The sequence below is a fragment of the Opisthocomus hoazin genome, chromosome 5, assembly GCF_030867145.1.
Source record: "Opisthocomus hoazin isolate bOpiHoa1 chromosome 5, bOpiHoa1.hap1, whole genome shotgun sequence".
NCBI lineage: Eukaryota > Metazoa > Chordata > Aves > Opisthocomiformes > Opisthocomidae > Opisthocomus > Opisthocomus hoazin.
Genome location: NC_134418.1, coordinates 2,429,873 through 2,451,327, shown reverse-complemented (window position 1 = coordinate 2,451,327; position 21,455 = coordinate 2,429,873). Strand labels below are relative to the sequence as shown.

Below are 21,455 nucleotides of genomic sequence, written 5' to 3'. Positions count from 1 at the left end.
CCAGCAGGACGAGGGAGGTTCTCCTTCCCCTCTACACTGCCCTGGTGAGGCCTCATTTGGAGTACTCTGTCCAGTGCTGGGCTCCCCACTTCAAGAAAGATGAAGAGCTACTGGAGAGAGTCCAGCGGAGGGCTACGAGGATGGTGAGGGGACTGGAACATCTCTCCTACGAGGAGAGGCTGAGGGAGCTGGGCTTGTTCAGCCTGGAGAAGAGAAGGCTGCGAGGGGACCTTTGAAATGCCTCTAAATATCTGCAGGGTGGGGGTCAGGAGGACGGGGCCAGACTCTTTCCAGTGGTGCCCAGCGACAGGACAAGGGGCAATGGGCACAAACTGAGGCACAGGAAGTTCCATCTGAACATGAGGAAGAACTTCTTCCCTCTGAGGGTGACGGAGCACTGGAACAGGCTGCCCAGGGAGGTTGTGGAGTCTCCTTCTCTGGAGATATTCAAGTCCCGCCTGGACAAGGTCCTGTGCAGCCTGCTGTAGGTGACCCTGCTTCGGCAGGAGGGTTGGACTAGATGACCCACAGAGGTCCCTTCCAACCCCTACTATTCTGTGATTCTGTGGTACCCCCAGCACAGTACACAGTTTGACAAACACTGTGCCAAACCTTTGCCCAGTGTAACTTCGTGCAGTTCTACCCACCTTCAAGGGGATCACACTATTTCCCACCATTTGAAGATCTGATCCACTGCATCCCAGCGCGAACTCCAGGGGTAACTGGCAGAGCTGGACCGCAGCCTCTGCTGGATGGGTCAGCCAAGGGGTGGAACAAGAAGTTCTGTGAAATTTTTAGTGAACATAAGAGGTCAAAAATCTCTGAGTCGTGCTTCACCTTCTGCAGAATCAGGTGTACCGTTACAGCTGTGCCCTGACCGAAACTGCGAGGAACATCTACAGGAGTACAGAAAATAGGAAACCGCTGTTCACACCCACTTAGTGTTCCTCAGATGCCTTTTCCTGTTTAAATATCATATGATCTCTACTGTGATAAGCAAATAAAACTCAGACTTCAGGCTTCCATCACCAAGAACCACAACCTTTGTATTTCATCTCCTGCCACGGTGATGCTAGCGAAGTGCATAACCAAGTACCCTGCCAGCCCGCAAGCATCTCACGCAGTGAAGGGGACTCTCCTGGGCAAGGCTGGAAAATTCCCAACGTCACAAAAAATTGCTCTGATGAGACTCTCCTGGTTCGTACAGAAAGTCAGTGAACGGTCAGGGAAGGCATGACCCGTCCACTCTTTCAAGTGCTATAATATCCAGTTTAAACAGCCTAAGCTCTTAAATTCTGTGCTGGGTAAAGTAAGAGGTGCTTACAGCCGGTTTCCTTGGACATTGTCCCTACAGACAGCGAAGATACATTTTGTGATTGCTACAATAGTTACTACAAACTGATCTGATGTTATTTATTTATTTAAGGGTTTTCTGCAGTACAAAACATTACAATAAATTTCTACGTTGAGATAGGAAATAAAAAAAATTTAAAAATCATTGTTAAAAACCATTTAAAATAAATATATAAAACTGTTATTCCAATCAGGTATTTATAAATATATTATGAACCAAGTACTTCCAAAGTACATTTGCTTTGGAAGTGCGTAACACCACTACAAAACCCGGCCATTTATTTAAAAACCTGTCATCCATATCAAAGCATTGATCGTTCAATACAGCAAGATTATATTAGTACAAAAATGACAACTAAATACCACAAAACACACACTGCACAAGTATTTACTGCCTTATCTTTTTCAGATCACAAATCTCCTTTATGCTGCATGGTTACTAAGCACAACAGGTCTTCACTTGAACCGGAGATCTTTATCAGTTCCAAGGCACCCTCCTCCCTAAGACATGGTTGGTGATTTTCTGAAAGATAAAAACAAACCGAGAGAGATGAGTGTTATTTCTCTAAAAATGAAAGACACTAAACATGAAGATATTATTAATAAGCTTTCTGAACGAAGTATCAAGGGGTAATACAAGACTATGAAATGGCTACCGACACCTTTTAGGACAGCTAAAGCAGTGCCCTGGTTGCCAAGAAGGCCAATGGGATCCTGGGGTGCATGAGGAGGAGTGTGGCCAGCAGGGCGAGGGAGGTTCTCCTCCCCCTCTATTCTGCCCTGGGGAGGCCCCATCTGGAGTCCTGTGTCCAGTGCTGGGCTCCCCAGTTCAAGAAAGATGAGGAGCTACTGGAGAGAGTCCAGCGGAGGGCTACGAGGATGAGGAGGGGACTGGAGCATCTCTCCTATGAGGAAAGGCTGAGGGAGCTGGGCTTGTTCAGCCTGGAGAAGAGAAGGCCCAAAGGGGACCTTCGAAATGCCTCTAAATATCTGCAGGGTGGGGGTCAGGAGGATGGGGCCAAGCTCTTTCCAGTGGTGCCCAGCGACAGGACAAGGGGCAATGGGCACAAACTGAAGCAGAGAAAGCTCCAGCTGAAGATGAGGAAGAACTTCTTCCCTCTGAGGGTGACGGAGCCCTGGCCCAGGCTGCCCAAGGAGGCTGTGGAGTCTCCTTCTCTGGAGATATTCCAGCCCCGCCTGGACGCGGTGCTGTGCAGCCTGCTGTGGGTGACCCTGCTTGGGCAGGGGGTTGGGCTGGGTGACCCACAGAGGTCCCTTCCAACCCCGACCAGTCTGTGATTCTGATTCCTCACTCACTGGTGTGAGGAACACCAGGATATCCCTGCACTGGCTGCTGCAGAACTGGTCCGAAAGAAGTCGGAAGAGTCAGAACACCCCCTGACGTTAGCTGACAGAGTATTTCCCTACGGAACCACGATGCATGCCTCTCCCTCCACCTGCTGAATACAAACTTCTGGGAGTTACGTGTTCCCCAGTTTGCCATGCATTCATGAAAGGACACAGGAAAACTAGAAGAGTTACAGAGCAGAGTAACCAAGCACAGTGGAATACACAGAAAGTGTCTTCTACAATACAGAACTGAATAAATTGGAACCCTTCACCACAGTGGGAGGGATGAGCCATGACTGAAGGGGAAGAGACGAAAGTCTACACAGTCCTGAAGAGCCTGAAGGAGGTGAAAAGGGAACGTTATTTGCAGATTCTTCCACAATCTGGGGAGGCATCATATAAAAAAAACTGGTAATAGATTTTAAAAAAGGAAAACAAAACAAAAAAACCCGTAATACTTTGTGCGGAGTCAGTCTTCTGCAGTTAAACTGTGGAACTCTGCCCTGTGGTGCTGCCAACGCCAGACATTTACACTTCACAAAGCAAGTGGACAAATTCATGAAAGAACAGGAAAAAAAAAAAAAAAAAACAATCCAAAGATGGATTCAAAACCCCTTGGACACAAATCACACCAGACTGTTCGAGCACCTTCGAGTACTGCTAATGCCAGCTCTGTTATGGTATTCTTTGCTGAAGGGGCCTACAAGAAAGCTGGAGAGGGACTTGTGACAAGGGCAGGGAGTGATGGGACAAGGGGTGATGGCTTTGAACTGAAAGAGGGGAGATTCAGACTGGATATAAGGAAGAAATTCTTCCCCCTGAGGGTGCTGAGGCCCTGGCCCAGGCTGCCCAGAGAAGCTGTAACTGCCCCCTCCCTGGCAGGGCTCAAGGCCAGGTTGGATGGAGCTCTGAGCACCCTGGGCTGGTGGAAGGGGTCTCTGCCCGTGGCAGGGGGTTGGAACGAGGTGATCTTTAATGCCCCTTCCAACCCAAACCAGTCTGTGATTCTGCGATACAAAAAGCAGCGAAGCTGCTGCCTCAGAAGGGCTCAGAACCGCTCACACCCCAGAACCTCTGAACAGTCCTCCCAGCTCGCAGGCCCTTTTGCAACCCAATAAGCAAACCCAGCTGGCAATTCGATTCTCTCTCCCCTCTTTGCTCCACTTCCAGGAAGCGACTACAAAACAAACAACCCTTAACATGTTGCTGACAGGAGGGAAAACGTAGCCAAGGGGATGAAAAACAAATACTAAAAAAGCTTGCTGCTTTACAGTAATGAAGTGCAATGTAGTTTCACACCTCTAGATGCATGTTGCTTTTTCCTTTGGGGTAGTGACACCTTGTGGCCCCTGCCTTGCATGGGCTCTGAAGAACACGTCCCATCCATAAATAAAATAGTGGTTACTGTTCCAGAATGCTAGTATCCTTCTCCTTTTTTAAGGGGTAGTGGGAAGTGCATAAATTAATCTTCACTGTCCCCTTCACAGAGGTTTCTCCCATGCTCCCTGTTTACAAAAATTACAAACTCACTACATCTAACGGAAAAGGCTCGGTAACGGAGCAAACTTGTATCTGATAAACCTATAAAATTCATTTTCGCTTCACTTCGCTGGGGCTGAAAGTTCTGATTTATGCTGCCATTAGCTCAGAAATCTGTCTTGGCTATACAGCTCCAAAATTAAAGGGCATGCACCATACCCTTACCTGACTAGCATCATTTTATGCTGCATTTGACATCAGAGCACAAAAGCAAAGGGACATTGGGACAGAACATCTGCCCAGACCCATGTGCATCCTGTGATAAAAATAACTTCACTATCTTAATAACGTTGATCATTTAACAACTGGAAAGATTAAGCACGCCTGTGCAACCCTCAGCCGCCTTCTAGCACAGAATTTTGGGAAGTTTCCAGTTACATACGAACCCACACTGTCTCCTCCCAAGGATCCCATCCTCACTCCGCGCTGACAAAACTGTTCTTTCATCCTCTCTTCCCTTCCCTCTGCAGTGCCCCACATTGCCACTGCAGCACAAAAAAGCCTTCAAACAAGCACCGACAGCCCTTACTTCTCAGGTGTTCTCTATGAGTGTTTTCATCATACTTTATAAAAGGTAAGCAAATTTTGTTCATATACATTCACTAATTCGGGGCCTTATTTTAAGCCAGATAAACTGAGTTTCATCTCATCCCTCAACCTGGACACGAAGCTCATTATCCTTGTTCCCTACAGCAAACGACGAGAGGTACCTTGCCTCCAGAGAGCAGTGTGTCCCACAGAGTAGCTGTCGTTGCTCACACCAGCAACATGCAATTCTGTTTGTTTTCTCCTTAAGATACATTTCGAAGAAGCTGGTGTTCATTTTTCTTCCGAAGCATCGGCCCATAAATTACATCAATACGCACTTATCACAGAATCCCAGAATCCCAGCATGGCGGGGGTTGGCAGGGACCTCTGTGGGTCACCCAGCCCAGCCCCCTGCCCAAGCAGGGTCACCCAGAGCTGGCTGCACAGCACCGCGGCCAGGCGGGGCTGGGATATCTCCAGAGAAGGAGACTCCACAGCCTCCCTGGGCAGCCTGGGCCAGGGCTCCGTCACCCTCAGAGGGAAGAAGTTCTTCCTCATCTTCAGCTGGAGCTTCCTATGCTTCAGTTTGTGCCCGTTGCCCCTTGTCCTGTCGCTGGGCACCACTAGAAAGAGTCTGGCCCCATCCTCCTGACCCCCACCCTGCAGATATTTAGAGGCATTTCTAAGGTCCCCTCTCAGCCTTCTCTTCTCCAGGCTGGACAAGCCCAGCTCCCTCAGCCTCTCCTCGCAGGAGAGATGCTCCAGTCCCCTCATCATCCTCGCAGCCCTCCACTGGACTCTCTCACTTTCTTGAAGTGGGGAGCCCAGAGGATACTTCAGCAGACACCACTTGTCCATGCACGCACAGATATGAGTGTGTGTACATGTTTAATTCATTGCTTCCTTTCCTAAGCTTTCATCACCCTGGACCTGTGAGCCCTCGATGCCCCACAGAAATGGCACACACACTCTACAGCTAGTAACCCCAACCTCAGAGTACCGCTGTTAGCGAGGTGTATGCCTGGTTTTACACGTCTGCTCCTCTGGAATCAGTGAGAGATGTAGAAGCAACCAGTGTCCCAGCACCATATCACATCGTGGCTGAGATGTGATAAACTTAGGATATCAGCACACTTCACTACTACAACAAAGTGTTCAGCCACAGGCGCTGGAAGAGAGTTAAGTGCTCGGGCTCTCCTTCACTAAGCCGGCTGGCCTGGCAGTTTAAGGCATCCCCGCCTGCCCAGCTGCTTCATCAGGGCTCCTCTGCCAGGTACTGGCATTTGCAGAGCAGAAAATCAGCCAAGAAAATACAAGTGTAAGCCTCAGATGCTCCCCAACAGGCTACCTCAGCACCCACGTCCACCGGCAGTTTAACCTGCTAAGCTGCGCTCTGGAGCACTTGGGCACCAGTAGGCCCCTTTCCCATCAAGATGTCCAGTGGCAGCCTGTCAAAATCCAGAAAGTGAAGGACAAAGCGGTTTCATGTGGGGCAGGTCATGCTGCTATGCACTGGCCTGGGAGTCGGAGAACAGGAGTACTGCACCCAGACTCGAGCAGGGCTCTTGGCTTCCCTCTGCTTTCCCAAGCTTTGTCCGGGTCTATGCCAAGCCATCTTGGAAGGAACTGTCCCCTGCTCGGTCCATATCAGGCACAACAGGCCTCCTCTAGATGGCTGCAATTAAACTAAGGGTCAGATCTACTCTAGACTACTGATCTGCTGTTCTACACCAGTAGCTCGTCAACTGGCCGCTATGAGAGATCCTCAGAGCGCAGTCTGGGTGCTGTGCTACAGATCACAGAATCACAGAATCACAGAATAGGAGGGGTTGGAAGGGACCTCTGTGGGTCATCTAGTCCAACCCCCTGCCCAAGCAGGGTCACCCAGAGCAGGCTGCACAGGACCTTGTCCAGGCGGGTCTTGAATATCTCCAGAGAAGGAGACTCCACAACCTCCCTGGGCAGCCTGGGCCAGGGCTCCGTCACCCTCAGAGGGAAGAAGTTCTTCCTCATCTTCAGCTGGAGCTTCCTCTGCTTCAGTTTGTGCCCCTTGCCCCTTGTCCTGTCACTGGGCACCACTGAAAAGAGCTTGGCCCCATCCTCCCAACCCCCACCCTTCAGATATTTGTAGGCATTTATAAGGTCCCCTCTCAGCCTTCTCTTCTCCAGGCTGAACAAGCCCAGTTCCCTCAACCTCTCCTCGTAGGAGAGATGCTCCAGTCCCCTCCTCATCCTCGCAGCCCTCCGCTGGACTCTCTCCAGTAGCTCTTCATCTTTCTTGAACTGGGGAGCCCAGAACTGGACACAGTACTCCAGATGAGGCCTCACCAGGGCAGTGTAGAGGGGAAGGAGATCATTTAAGTGACACAACCTTCGATTACGTACGCTTTTAGGCAGCTTTTGCACCAGCCGCTTTCTTCTCCTAATACTCTGTGTCATCTCTGGAGTCGTGCCACAAAACCTGTGGTTCTTTTTTTCATGCGCAATCAGATCTGCTTAGAAACTGATGCTCTCAGCAACACATTAACCAAATTCTAAACAAACCATTCACTGCATTTACAGCTACTCACTGCAGCCATTCTGCACCATCAAGGAAGACAAAAAGATGACAGTATTTACTGCCATGAATCATCATCCCTCTTCCAATCACAACCACACTCGCATACAAAAATTCTAATCCGATTCCCTCTCTGCTTCCAGCTGACTACGTTACTTCTACAACTGCCAGCATTCAGTAACTCTTGCAACCTTACTGGCACCTGAGATTCTCAGACTAGGGAAGAAAATACGTCCTGAAGATACCCTGTAGAAGCAGAGCACCAATTCCAGTAATTCTAGTGGCAAGTACCCGCAATCACATTAGGAAGGTATTCTGGATGCTACGTTGCATTATGAGCCCTGACTTTTAAAATCCAATTGCTGCTGTTCCCAACAAATAAACTAACCCTATTGTTCCAGCTCTGGTAGGACACCTCAGCCCGGAAAGCGTTACAATGCTAAAAGCAAAGTGCAGCCTTAAGATCCAGAGGGAAAAAAAAAAAAAAAAAAAAAAAAAAATCAGCTTTAATTTTTAATGCATGTCCTTAAACCACTGAGGCTTATAATGCAGTTTATTGCCTGCTGCCAGAGCTCTCCAGCAGGCTGCGTTTTATGGTGTATGAGTTAAAGAGCGAGAGGGCAAGTCAGGTTAGAACCTCAGCGTTTGTATTCTGAACTGTTGCTTCTCATCTTTTAGTTCTTATTAGGTCTTCAGAGAAAACTTAAGCATAGAACAGCTCAAATAGCGACACATGGATCAGCACTGGAGATGCACTTCTCAGAGGGGACAAATGGGCAGCCTCTGCTTTATCAGGCCATTCATCGCATCACTGTGTATAAACCGATGCCGCTTGTTACCCAGAAATACTGGATAATCAGATGTGTGCACATGGCAGGGCACACAGACAGAAGACTCTTCCTTTTTACTTAACCCAGGTGAGTCTCCAGCACAGCTTTCCTCAGTCTGCCTGTCGTTAGTTAACCCCGTGCTTTGTGTCTGCCTGTTAAAGACCTTACACAGCTCGGGCAGCCAGGGAAGAAGAGCAGCAGTCGTTAGCAGGGACAGAAGGAGCTCCCTGCAGGGGAGTTAAGCTGTGAATTGTGTAAGCTAAACCCATCTACAGCAAGGGCGCACGAGAGCAAAACCAGCAGCGTCCTGTCTGTGGAATATCTTCTTTAAATATGCTCCACGATCCCTCTGTTCTTCCCTCGAGACTGCGCAAGACTTTCCTTTGTATGCTTTAACCAGGACCATGCTTCCTTGTCTTTTTTCCACACACCATGTGCAGGTACCAGAAGGATTTCAGGTTAGGTAGGGGGATTTTTTGTTCCCAGTTTCACTAAGCCTGACTGTTTTGACCCTGATTAAATGCTAATATATCATAGAAACATAGAAAGTTTTGGGTTGGAAGGGACCCCTAGAGGCCATCTAGTCCAACCCCCCCCCCGCAGCGAGCAGGGACACCGCTAACGAGATTGCTCAGAGCCCTGTCCAACCTGGTCTTGAATGTTTCCAGGGATGGGGCCTCCACTACCTCTCTGGGCAACCCGTGCCAGTGTTTCACCACCCTCATTGTAAAGAATTTCTTCCTTATATCCAGCCTAAACCTACCCTGTTTTAGTTTAAAACCATCACCCCTCGTCCTATCACTGTTGTCTCTACTAAACAGATTGTCCCCATCTTTCCTATATCCTTAACCACCTACAAGTTGCAAAATAATACCACAGAATTAACACTTTAGTAAATATTATTATGATGCTTGTGACCTCAAGAAAAAAAAAAATCTAAAATGTTCCACTATAAATACTTCACCAGAACACCTACCGTTTTGTACAGCTGTGCTTTCAGGCGGTATGAGTTGTATTCCATTTTTCTCTTCTCCTCCTCTCGCTTCTTCTGCACCTCTGGCAACTGCTCATAGATCCTGAAGTGTAAATAAAAAAGTCATAAATAGTGACTTGGAAGGCAGAACTTACGGATATAAAAAAAAAACAAACATCCTCCGCTTTATCTTCACATTCTGTTAAAGGCTACTGGCCAACCACACCGCAGAAACGTTTATTTGGGTGTTTACTAGTGTCACACAGGGAAAACGTGGAACACACAGCAGTTGTGATACCAGAAATTCCCACAGCCCATCATGTCTTGCTCTCACAAGCAGCACTCTCCTAAAAGCAATATTTATAACATTAAAATGACATACAGCTGATACGACTGCCCAGCTGCAAAAGGCAGAGCTTCAGTATCTTCAGTACAGAACAGCCCCATCGCTTTGAGGATACGCTGATTCTGAGCAACGTGTTTATCCATCAGCAGCAGCATCTTTATCACAAGAATATCCCAAGTTAAACTATTTATGCATCTTCTCAAAATGTCAGTATTTTCACCTTTCAATGTTGCCCTGTTCAGGCGAATGCTTTGTCTTCTCCAGCGCTGAACGTCTCCCATACGAGAGCCGATCAGCAAGGGCTGTTCTGAAGCAGACAGCAGGTGACTGCTGCTCAGCAGGTCCACGCACGCATTACGGGATGGAGGGAGGGAGGGATGCCTCCAAGATTTCGGGTTTTGCTTTGCTACATCTCACCGTCCCTAAAAGCTTTTGCCATTCTGGGGCTCCCCTCAACCAAAGATCAAGATTTACCCCTCGCACGTCACCACACCGTAACGATGTTTAGAACAAGAAGCGGGCAATGCAGAATTGTAGGTAAATTCACTGACAATTGTTTTTATTACCTCTAGCTAGTTTGCCATGAGAAATTCCATTTATATCCTCAGAGAGAAAAAGCTTCTGCACTCATTATAGGTGTGGATTTCAAAAGAATGGTACAGAATAAATTCCTTCTCAGCTCCAGCTGAGAGCTGGAGTGTGACAGCAGCAAGAACAAAAAGAAAAAGTCACCAAGTGTGACTGTCTGAATCAGTCTCTGTAGAAGTCCCGCTGACTTGGCTTATTATGAAATCAGAGTTTCTGAAAATACATGACTTCAGATACATCGATCTCACAGTCTGAAACACAAACCTGAATCCTTCTACTTCAGCTAAAACATGTGGAGATGCTTTCCTTGGGGACCTGGCATATTCACCATATTTACCACTTCTGCCACCCCTCTATTAATGCCCTAAAAATACTTTTAAATGCCAAAAGCTGCTGAAATAAAACATTATTTTTGGACTCTCCTAGCATATATATCAAGGTATTTATTTTATATACTGCATGTTCCAGTAGATATTTTGTAGAATCACAGTGTAATTTCTGTTGGAAAGGCCTCCACAAGCCACCTAGTCCAACCTCCTGCCCGAAGTAGGGCTAAACTTCAAGGCTCAACCAGGTTGCTCAGGCCTCATCCTCTCAACTTACAATCATAGAATCGCTAAGGTTGGAAAAGACCTCTAAGGTCATCAAGTCCAACCGTCAACCCAACACCATCATGCCTGCTAAGCCATGTCCCAAAAATCACGTCCTACTGCCAAGGATGGAGAGTCCACCACCTCTGTGGGGTCCTGGTCTGCCACTTCATCACCCTCCTCGTGAAAAAATGATTTGTCTCCAGTCAGAATTTCTCCTTACTGTAACACATCACTGCTGCTGCTTGTCCTGTCACTGCGCACTTCCAAGAAGAGTCTTCCTCTGCCTTCTCCAAACCCTCCTTCTGGCAGGGAAGCACCACTGCCAGATCCTCACCTTCAGCCTCCTCCTCCTCACGCCAAACCCACTCAGCCTCCACAGCCTCCCCTCCTGCACAACGTGCTCCAGCTCCATGACTATCTCGGTGGCCTCCACCAGACACGGGCCACTTTGCTGACCTCTCTCTTGTCCTGGCAGCCCAGACCAGGAGACAGGACCCAGCTGTGGCCCTATGAGTGCCAAGCAGAGGGAATATCCTCTTCCCTCCACCTACACGAAATGCAGCGTGCAGCTGGCCTTCATCCCTGCGAGAGCACACTGCCGACTCACGTTCAATCTGCTGTCCACCAGCTGCCAGGCCCTCAAGGCCCCTTCCAGAAGGGCCACTCCATGGGCAGTCTGTCCTCAGACACTGCCAAGGGGTTGTCCTTGGAGGGGGGGGGGGTTCTGTCCCAAGGAGAAGCTTGGTATTTGATATTGTTGAACTTCATGAGGTTCCTCTTGGCCCTTTCCTCCAGCCTGCAGAAATCTCTAATTTACTTCCAAGTATTTATGCTGTTTCTCCACTGGTACTGTTCCAAACCACCTCCTCTTGACCACACCACCATTTCAGAACACAGCTGCAACAGACCCCATTTTTTTTATTATATCTTCACATGCTCTCTCTGTAGCACAGGTATTCCAAATGTTTAATATGCTGCTAGTGTGCCGTGCACGTTATATATGAATTACTTGAGTCGAAAACATGGCAATATCAATCATAAGGTGGTTTTCTTCAAAGGTAAAAGCCTCCGTATTGCTTTGAGGGTAGTTATTTATCACATAAATCTACTTTCATCTGGGGAAATGATACCTCACTTCCTGCACCAATTACCTAGTTCGTTAATGTTTAAAACGATACAGATGCTCCAGAGACCCGCACCCTACATTTCCTCTCCTCTCGAGATCCAGTCCTTGCACAGTTTGCTGTAGTGCCTGGATTGCAGATACTGCAGCAGAATATTCAGGTTTAGTTCAGAAATAATTTTTCCAAAATAATCTTGTTCCTCGGATTTTCTAAACAGCTGCTTTCCTGCTCTGACAAGGTGTCTACAGCTTGCACTGAAGAAGCCAAGTTATCCCCAGCACCCAGTTCTTCGACAGCAGATACAATTCATCCATGTTTCCTACCCGTTTATTCAGGTCACTTCTCTACCAGCAATGAAATCTTCGGAATCTAAACCTTACCGTTTAGATCTTTGAAGCATTTCACTCTTTGGAATTGTTCTTCTCTTTCCTCTCATCAGAAAACCTAAACAGAAAATGTTGAGGTAAGAGAACAGTGAACAAGCCTTCTTCTCATAGAGAATACCATTGCAACAGTCGGACTCCTTCTAAGTTATGTATTCTTAGAGACAATAATGTTAAATAATTGTAATACTTGTATTAAAAATACACCCTTAAGTATAATGTGGAAATTCATTAATCCCTATAGAACACAAAGAGCAGAACCATGAAGGTACCTCTGTCAGACAGCACGTGACTTGCATTCCTGCAGCCCCTGCTTTTCTCCGCAGGGTTAAACAGCCCTTCTCGTCGGGACTGCAGTACGCTCTGCATCCTCCTCTCCTCCATCACAAGCTTCAGGTGCTTCACACGCTCTCCAGAGCGGGAGATGAAATCAGGGCGATGCGCTGCAAGAGCCTCCTAGAGATGGGGTGACACAAAACAAAGTCTGAAGTGGCCAGACTGTTGCCCTACAGCTGGAACAATCAAAATATCTAACACCATTACCAAAGCATGAGGGGAAAAAACATCCTAGTAGTATTTGGTATACAAAATGTTGTATCCTTAATAATGGGTAGGTCCTCAGAGATCTTATTTAATAAACTAATTGTCAACAACCACAAAACTGACTGGCCAGAAAGGAGAAAAAAAAAAGAGAAAAAAAAAAAAAATCGCTAAAATAATTAGCAAAAGGGACAGAAATCTCTTCTCAAAAGAGCATAGCCAAGTTCAGAGTTGGGCCCACAGAAGATTCTGTAACTTATTACAGTTTCCCTTGCTACAAACCAGTGGGCACATCAACATTAGCAATTAGTTTTGGATCAGAAGGGGAATTTTGAAAGCAATCTGCTGATACCTGTTTGCCAGACTTCAATTTCCATCACAGAGCAGTCTCTGAGCACATGAGCAGATGCAACTGAACTGAGAGAACCTTCAGAAGTGTACCTCAATTAACACTTCCTAATTTACATTTCACTTGCTGTGGACGATCTCTTTCAAAAATATTTCTGTACACTACACCTATATTACACCACAGATATTTAGAGTGATCACACCTGACCTGAAGTGTCCACACACATACACTGTTTGCACTGTGTCAATTAAAGCCCATTTTAATCACGTAGTGTGTGCATCCCACAGTATTCTTTCTGCATGGAAGCAAATGTGACTTGACATTATGTCACCTACATTCTCTCTAACTCCTGAAGACAAAAGATTTAAGCCCTGAAATACTAGATCCAATCAAACAGATCAGCATATTTGAGGTGGATTGAGAACTGGCTGAATGGCAGAGCTCAGAGGGTTGTCATCAGCGGTGCTGAGTCTGGTTGGAGGCCGGAAACTAGTGGTGTCCCTCAGGGGTCCGTACTGGGCCCAGTCCTGTTCAACTCCTTCATCAATGACCTGGATGAAGAGTTCGAGTGCACCCTCAGCAAGTTTGCTGATGACACCAAACTGGGAGGAGTGGTGGATACACCGACAGGCTGTGCTGCCATCCAGAGAGACCTGGACAGGCTGGAGAGTTGGGCAGAGAGGAACCTGATGAGGTTCAACAAGGGCAAGGGCAGGGTCCTGCACCTGGGGAGGAACAACCCCAGGCACCAGGACAGGCTGGGGCGGACCTGCTGAAGAGCAGCTCTGCAGAGAGGGACTGGGAGTGCTGGGGGACAACAGGGTGACCATGAGCCAGCAGCGTGCCCTGGGTGCCAAGAAGGCCAATGGGATGCTGGGGTGCATCAAGAGGAGTGTGGGCAGCAGGGCGAGGGAGGTTCTCCTCCCCCTCTACTCTGCCCTGGGGAGGCCCCATCTGGAGTCCTGTGTCCAGTGCTGGGCTCCCCAGTTCAAGAAAGATGAGGAGCTACTGGAGAGAGTCCAGCGGAGGGCTATGAGGATGAGGAGGGGACTGGAGCATCTCTCCTAGGAGGAGAGGCTGAGGGAGCTGGGCTTGTTCAGCCTGGAGAAGAGAAGGCTGCGAGGGGACCTTAGAAATGCCTCTATCTGCAGGGTGGGGGTCAGGAGGATGGGGCCAGACTCTTTCCAGTGGTGCCCAGCGACAGGACAAGGGGCAACGGGCACAAACTGAAGCAGAGGAAGCTCAGGCTGAAGATGAGGAAGAACTTCTTCCCTCTGAGGGTGATGGAGCCCTGGCCCAGGTTGCCCAGGGAGGCTGTGGAGTCTCCTTCTCTGGAGATATTCCAGCCCCGCCTGGCCGCGGTGCTGTGCAGCCTGCTGTGGGTGACCCTGCTTGGGCAGGGGGTTGGACTGGGTGACCCACAGAGGTCCCTTTCAACCCCAACCATTCTGTGATTGTGAAAATCCAGATTACTATAACCAAATGGGACTGACAAATTCATTGGTTTTCTTAGTTTTTTTTTTGTTTTGTTTTGTTTTTAAGCAGGAGCTGTCTGTAACATGTTGACCTCCACGGATTACAGACGTCAACTAACAATAAACAAAACAAGGCAAAAAATATGTTTCCACTAAATTCAGCATTACTCCTGACATCCCACTGAGGCCCCAGCGCAGTGTGCCTTTACCTGCAGCGTAAGCTTCACGAACGGCCGCAAGGACCTGTTCTCAGCATCCCTTTCTGGAGCCGCCAGCTGAATCACGTTGCTGTGCTGCTGCTCTTGCCAGTTCTTCTCTCGGAGTGGCTCTCGCCAAGGCTTTGTGCTGGTCCATGGTTCAAACCAAGACGGACCAGGACCAGAAAAAGCATTGGAATGGTTTTCTTTCCTAGATTCAGATTTGAAGTCTTCTGCTTGGACAAACCATGAAATTCCTGCTAAAAGGCCACAGAAGAGAAGAAAGGTCTGTAGACAACATACACGTCTATTTTCCATCCCCATCTCTGGCCCTTCATGTCCAAGGTCCCAGCTGAACACAGTCAGTGGCCTAACACTGCAATAAATACTTCAGCTTAGCAACAGTGGGACTCTGTATCAGACACCCTTGGCAGTTCCAATCGAATTCCTTCGCCAAGTGTCAGAAAACCAGCAAGTCTTTATCAAACAACACTTTTGCAAAAACACAACATGGCTTCGTTTGCAAGCTTCGCTTTTTATGGAAAGAACGGTTCTTTATTGGCAATTGCACATTTTTAAGAAGCCTCTGCGCTGTCCTAAGCCGTATGATTTTTTTACAGATATTTTTGACGAGCAAATACTTCACATCTAAATGTTAAATGTCTATACAAGAATTAGACTACTCACAGTTTACAAACATCACAGGATTTGAATGCATCAGCTAGTACTCTGAAGCGATATTCTAAATTTTCTAAATTAGACTGGTACAAGAGAGAATGATTTGTCCCTACAACTACAACAACGATGACTAAGGAAAATATATTTAAACATTTAATCACGAGATTGTGAAGACTGACAAGAAATTTTAAAAACAGTCAGGAGGCTACACCATCAGCTAAGAGGGAGACAAAGTCTAGTTCTTCTTTCTGGTACTACAATCTTCCCTCAAGTGCTCCTGAAAAAAATACTTGCTCTTTGAAGCCTCAGCACACGAAACAGTAAGTACAACTGACTGTAACCAGCTAAACAGAGCTTAACAGAACCTTTTATACCTTGAAAATCAAAATTAAGTATCTACATGATTCCAAACTCATTCATCTTTCCTTGCTTTATTCATTGCTTTCTATTCATCACCTTTACTGGTTTGGTTGCATCTAACAGCTCGACTGAAAATGCCAGCGTAACAGAGCACCAGAGCTCCCTTGACATAGTGGTTTTGTTTAAAATTCATTAATTAAAACCAGAATAAGACTGTAACAGTGACAGAGACTACTCTGTGTCCTAGCTAATCCTCCTCGCCTGTGTTGCTGGTTGCTGTTGAGATGTACAGCTTTTCTGGTCTGCGGAGAAAGCGCATTTTGGACTGACCTTGTGGTAAATGCAGCCTGCTCCTTTTCATCCTTTTCTCCATGAAAAAATTGCCTGGCTGTCCCGTCTGCTCACCCTTGCTTCCTGCTGCCTGATGATCTGTGACCACACCATCTGACTCTCCACAAATACCATCAGCACAGTGCCAGGGTTCCCGTGGCCGTTGATGTGGCTGGCTAGATCTTGGGGTAGGAAAAGTCACACCAACATCTCGAGTGTTTTTCTTGGTTGCACTGTTCACAATCTCCAAGTCTCCTGTAGTTGAAAATGAAGCAGTAACATCTTATTTCAAAGCACCCGGAAGTACTTCAACATTAGCATGCGTGACCTAGTTCTGGGGGTGACCCTCAATTTTCACTTTGAAGCTAAAGGATCACTTTCTCTATCCCACCTTCAAGATGTAAATATCTTCTCTGTTCCCACTTTCAACTCAAAAATAGTTTACAGTGAGAATTACAGTGGGTCAGGATTATTACTATATGATAATCTGAGTAAAATTGAAGTGGTGTAAACCAAATATCACAAGCAAAACAAGCGTGTGTGTGTGTGTGTGTTCTGGTCCTCTGCTCTGCCCTGGTGAGATCCCCCCCAGGAGTCCTGTGTCCAGCTCAGGGGCCCTCATCACAGGACAGAGCTGGAGCTGTGGGAGTGGGGCCAGAGGAGGCCCCAGCAATGATGCGAGGGCTGGAACCCCTCTGCTGGGAGGAAAGGCTGGGAGAGCTGGGGCTGCTCAGCCTGGGGAGGAGAAGGACAAGGGGAGACCTTAGAGCAGCTGCCAGTGCCTGGAGGGGCTGCGAGAGAGCTGGAGAGGGGCTGGGAAAAGGGCAGGGAGTGATGGGACAAGGGGGGATGGCTTCAAGCTGAAAGATGGAAGACCTAGGTTGGACATAAAGAAGAAATTCTTCCCCTGAGGGTGGTGAGATCCTGGCCCAGGCTGCCCAGAGAAGCTGTGGCTGCCCCCTCCCTGGCAGGGCTCAAGGCCAGGTTGGACGGGGCTGGGAGCAGCCTGGGCTGGTGAAAGGGGTCCTTGCCCACAGCATAAGGTACCCTTCAACCCAAACCATTCTGTGATTCTATGATATATGCAGGGTGGGAATTAAACTTGAAGCAACTACACCCCCTTCTGGGGACCTAAGCTGCCTCTCTGAACAGTCAACTTCAAATCTGCTGCAGAAAAACACGATGGCAGGTCAACATACAGCTTTACATTTTGAACAACGGAACTGCAGGTTTTTTGGACCTGTTAGTTTACCCACTGCATCCATCCAAAACCATGTTTTAGCTACAGAAGATCAGCTTGCCCACAGCACTACAAATATTTAAGAGAAACACCACCACAAATATTTAGCAGAAACATACAAAGTGGAAGGTGTCAACTAACACTCAAAAAGTCGTAACACTATCTTGAAAACAAGCTATGAAAATACTTGTCTGATTCAAACCATTTGTGCACAAAAAAAAAAGTGGTAATAAATAAATAATTTATATGTCTGGTGAAAAAGAACAAAGCCATTACTCAATTTTATGATGGGAACTTGGCGTGTAAATGAACGCAATGGAGAAACTGATCACTGCCACCAAAGAAACCCAGATGCAGAACTGCACCAGTCCAGGATCAGCTTATGGTTTAAATAGAATACAAGATCCAAAATATTACCAAGAAGAACACAAAACACTGCAGTTGCCTCCTGAAATAGCATATGCCTACAAAACACATTCTGTGAGTAACAGATGTCTTGTGCAGAAAACAATATATAAAAAAAATACAGTTAGTCCACCTTTACTATTGAAATGAATCAGAAGCTTAGGTTAATAAACTTCTAATTAAGTGAGAAAACTGGCTACTACTCAAGCAGACCAAGAAAGGAAATGAAATGGCTCATTTTAATTAGAACATAACATCTCTCTCCCAAAGTATTTGAAGAGAATTTGAAGAACGCTGCGTGTACGTACCCATCGCCGGAAACACGCAAGAAACTCTGGAGAACAGTTTCTAAAGAGATGAAAGGCAGAAGCAAATACAGAAGAGACAAGTCTGGAATTCAACACCTCACCTGCTTGGACACCTTTGTTTAACATCCGCGCCCGTCGCTTGTTACTAAGAGCAGAGCTTGGCCCCCAGGAAATGCTGCTTGCAGAAGTGGAATCTGATGAAAGGGAGACTGCCTTCTGGGGGGGGAAAAAAATAAAAAGAGAACAGAAATTCCTGAAATACTAACAAAAATGATCAGAAAGCACATTTTCAACACGAAAAAAAGTTACAGTCATCACTCTTTCCCTGTTGTACCTTGATTCTATAGTTATGTAGGTGTTTATCACAGGCTGATCAGTGTCTCTCACCGCTGTGCCACGCAGCGGTCAGCCTTGACTTTATCCTCACGCACCAACGTGCTTCCTGCATCCCATTCTAGCAAGAAGAGTGCGTGGTGTCTGTAGGCAAGAGCCTGCCTGCGATCAGATTCTGTACAGGGCTGATCACCCTCCAATTCCTTTGTCCAAAGTTCCTGAGACAACGTGGCCTGTCAAGATAGACTCCTAAAAACCCTCTGCTGTGGCAAGATCACTCGTTGGCTGGACTTTCAGGAAAGACTGGAAAGTGTGAAACATTTTCTGCTTTGGAAAGAGGGAGAAATAGACATCTAATCTGAATCCTACATTCCTCCCCTCTCAAACCAAAAGCCTTTAAAGGTTGCTGGGTTCGCTGGAGGGACAAACTGTTGTGAAACATTAACGTGTTGCTTTGTAAATTCACGATGAATTCCACTGGCACAAACGAGCAAAGTCCTTTCGAAACATGGGAAGTTCTCTCACTGTGATCCTCATTACACAAAGTTCTCCAGGGGGAGAGAACGAAACTCAATAAAAACAAGAAATAGAAGACAGGTAGGAAGAGCATGGCTTAGGCACAACACGAGTTTCACATCTTCACCGTTCACACAAACAGCAGTTCCAGCTGCAGGGACGTAAGCGGCACAACTTTGTCACAATAAATTAATTTAAATTTTATGGCATGGTATAACTTTACAGCCATTTAAAAAGGAATAGACTCTGTTAGTGTAACGCATCTAGTCCACAAGCTTTTTGGTTATGTAAAATACAGAGAAGGCTGGTGCTTTATTAACAGCAATTAACTGACAGTGCTTCCCCAGGCTTCAAACCCAACAGTGCGGCACAAGCCAATCTCTGCGACTCCGCTGAAATTAATTTTTAATTATGAAACAGATTTGTCTTTTCTCCTTGATCATAGCAATTAGTATCCTATTGGTAACTCATAACGATGGAGATGAACAGAGGGTTTTTTATTACCTTTTTATTGGACCTCTGCTATCACCACTTCAATGCAAAACACACTTGCATTTGAACACTAAAAGGAGGCCATTTTTACTCTCATGCATACTGGCGAGAACTGGTTTTTACTTTTATAAAGCTATTTCAGCTCTCTCAGAGTGCACTAGACAGATGTAGTAGATACGTATCTTCTTTCAGAGAACAGAAGCCAGTTTGAATCTGTGCTCAGCAAAAGGGAAGACAGTATAAAGTAAGGGGAAAAAACCAAGATAACCCATTTACATGCACACGCACATCAGCCCGCAGAAATGAGTACAAGCAGCCTCTCAATACTGAATATTGACATGCATATTCCTATTTCAACCAGAATATTCAGTGCAGTGCTTTCAAAGCCCTTCAGCAGTTCAACAGCACAACCTTTAGCTTTGTACCTGCTACCAGATGGCAGCTTGAAGAGCGCTTTAGAAATAACAGAAACTGGAATAGATAAAAACCTTCTGGGATGGGTTCAGCATCTATAAATAAAAAAAGCTGTAACCAAGTTTTCTGGAAGCAGAGCTGACAATAGGCTCTCATAAAAAAAAACTGAGCTACAATATGCAGCACTTGCCTGGAAGATTCATACAGTAGTCTCTCTAGGAGTAGGGCTGGTGCTATAAATAAATACCTGCCTCTGAACCACTGATATTTGCAACTAAACTAAAAAAAAAAAAAAAAAAAGAGAATAAAATCTTTATTTCTGTTCCACCAAGCATCACAGAATTTGCCAAAATTTGGATTTTTAAAATTAAGCTCCCCATTTTGCTATCAGTTTTCTCTCCCTCCTTGAGCATGTGTCTATATGTGTTTTTAAAAAGAACACTGCACCAGCAGATAAAAGATACTCGTTTCTAAAGCCATATGGGTTCAACGCAACACCAAGCACCAGGAACAGTCAGCCTTTATTCTCATGTAAGTATTCCTGCCATCAGCTGTCTCACAGGTGATTTTAACAGCAAAAGACTAGATGTTGGTTTTCAGGGCCAAAGAGACATTGAAAGGTTAGTCTTATGAATGGAATAAAATCACCTCCTAGCTACTGCAACCATGCGAGAAACGTTGGACTAATTTCACTGTTAGATGGTCCGTGTGCTGATTAACGCTCCTAACATTGCAAAGTTTATGACTTTTTTTTTTTACCTTTAAATATTACAAATAAAAATATTGATAAAAATATTTTTAAAACCATTCTTAGTCTTGAAAAAGACTGTTTGTCCCCCGGACATGCATTCATTCGCTTACTTGACACACAGACTGAGTTTAAGTTGTTTCTATTAAAAAAACCTAACTCATTTCAATGAAATCTGTAAGTAATGGTGACAGTACCGCTTTCTTCTGGTAATATGAAAAACAGAAATATTTCTCACTTGTTCCTGTACTTTTCAGCATTAATGGATATTACAGAAAATCCAAACTCTGTCATTTCTTACTAAAATCACCAAATCCATGCCAAGGCCCCCTTTCAGGAAACTAATTTTCACTTCTGCTCCAAAGGGCAATGGCCAAATTCAGAAGAAGTAATCAGAAAAATTTTCTACGTTTTAAAACAGTTTTACTCCAGACTTTTCATCTAGAACCCTTAGGGCCAAGACTTTAATATGCCTAAAATTATCAATACAGAAACTGAAGAAGCTTACAACCAGTACTCAGCAAGGCAAAATAATTCCAACGTTTAAAACAGACAAACAGTAACAAAATTTAAACAATAATGCCTTTTTTAATGAAGTAGTATTTTAGAGATACTCAGGTAGCAACATGCAAAGTCTACAACCTCACCTTACCACCACTGTCTTCAGGATTGCTAAAGCACAGAACCTGCAGGTAACTAGAAGTCAAGATACAGCAGGATTTTGCTTCCCAAGACAAATAAAGGCAGAGAAAAAAGACAACTAAGAACAAACGGAAAGAAAGCACAATTGATGTTTTCAGATACTTTGATCTCATCCTTACTCCTGGAAAGGCAGAGACGCTTGTGTGAGCTACTCAGATCAAAGACTGAAGCCTACCACATAAACAACACTCTCTGAGAACTTTT

At 46.0% G+C, this 21,455-nt stretch overlaps 1 protein-coding gene across 7 annotated transcripts in view; it reads right to left on the bottom strand.

Moving 5' to 3' along the window:
• Positions 1-1,408: 1,408 nt before the first annotated feature.
• Positions 1,409-21,455, bottom strand: part of ALMS1 (ALMS1 centrosome and basal body associated protein) — a 78,813-nt gene continuing 58,766 nt past the window's right edge. For 3 of the 7 annotated variants that reach the window (XM_075420251.1, XM_075420245.1, XM_075420250.1), the window contains 7 exons: positions 18,148-18,262; positions 16,094-16,348; positions 14,738-14,985; positions 12,437-12,620; positions 12,162-12,225; positions 9,134-9,233; positions 1,409-1,876 (listed from right to left, as the gene is read on the bottom strand). In XM_075420251.1, coding sequence (XP_075276366.1) covers positions 1,832-1,876; positions 9,134-9,233; positions 12,162-12,225; positions 12,437-12,620; positions 14,738-14,985; positions 16,094-16,348; positions 18,148-18,262 — 1,011 coding nt within the window. In that variant the 3' untranslated portion in view covers positions 1,409-1,831. The remainder of the gene's footprint in view (positions 1,877-9,133; positions 9,234-12,161; positions 12,226-12,436; positions 12,621-14,737; positions 14,986-16,093; positions 16,349-18,147; positions 18,263-21,455) is intronic. The other 4 variants (XM_075420246.1, XM_075420248.1, XM_075420249.1 and 1 more) reach the window with 4 other exon arrangements.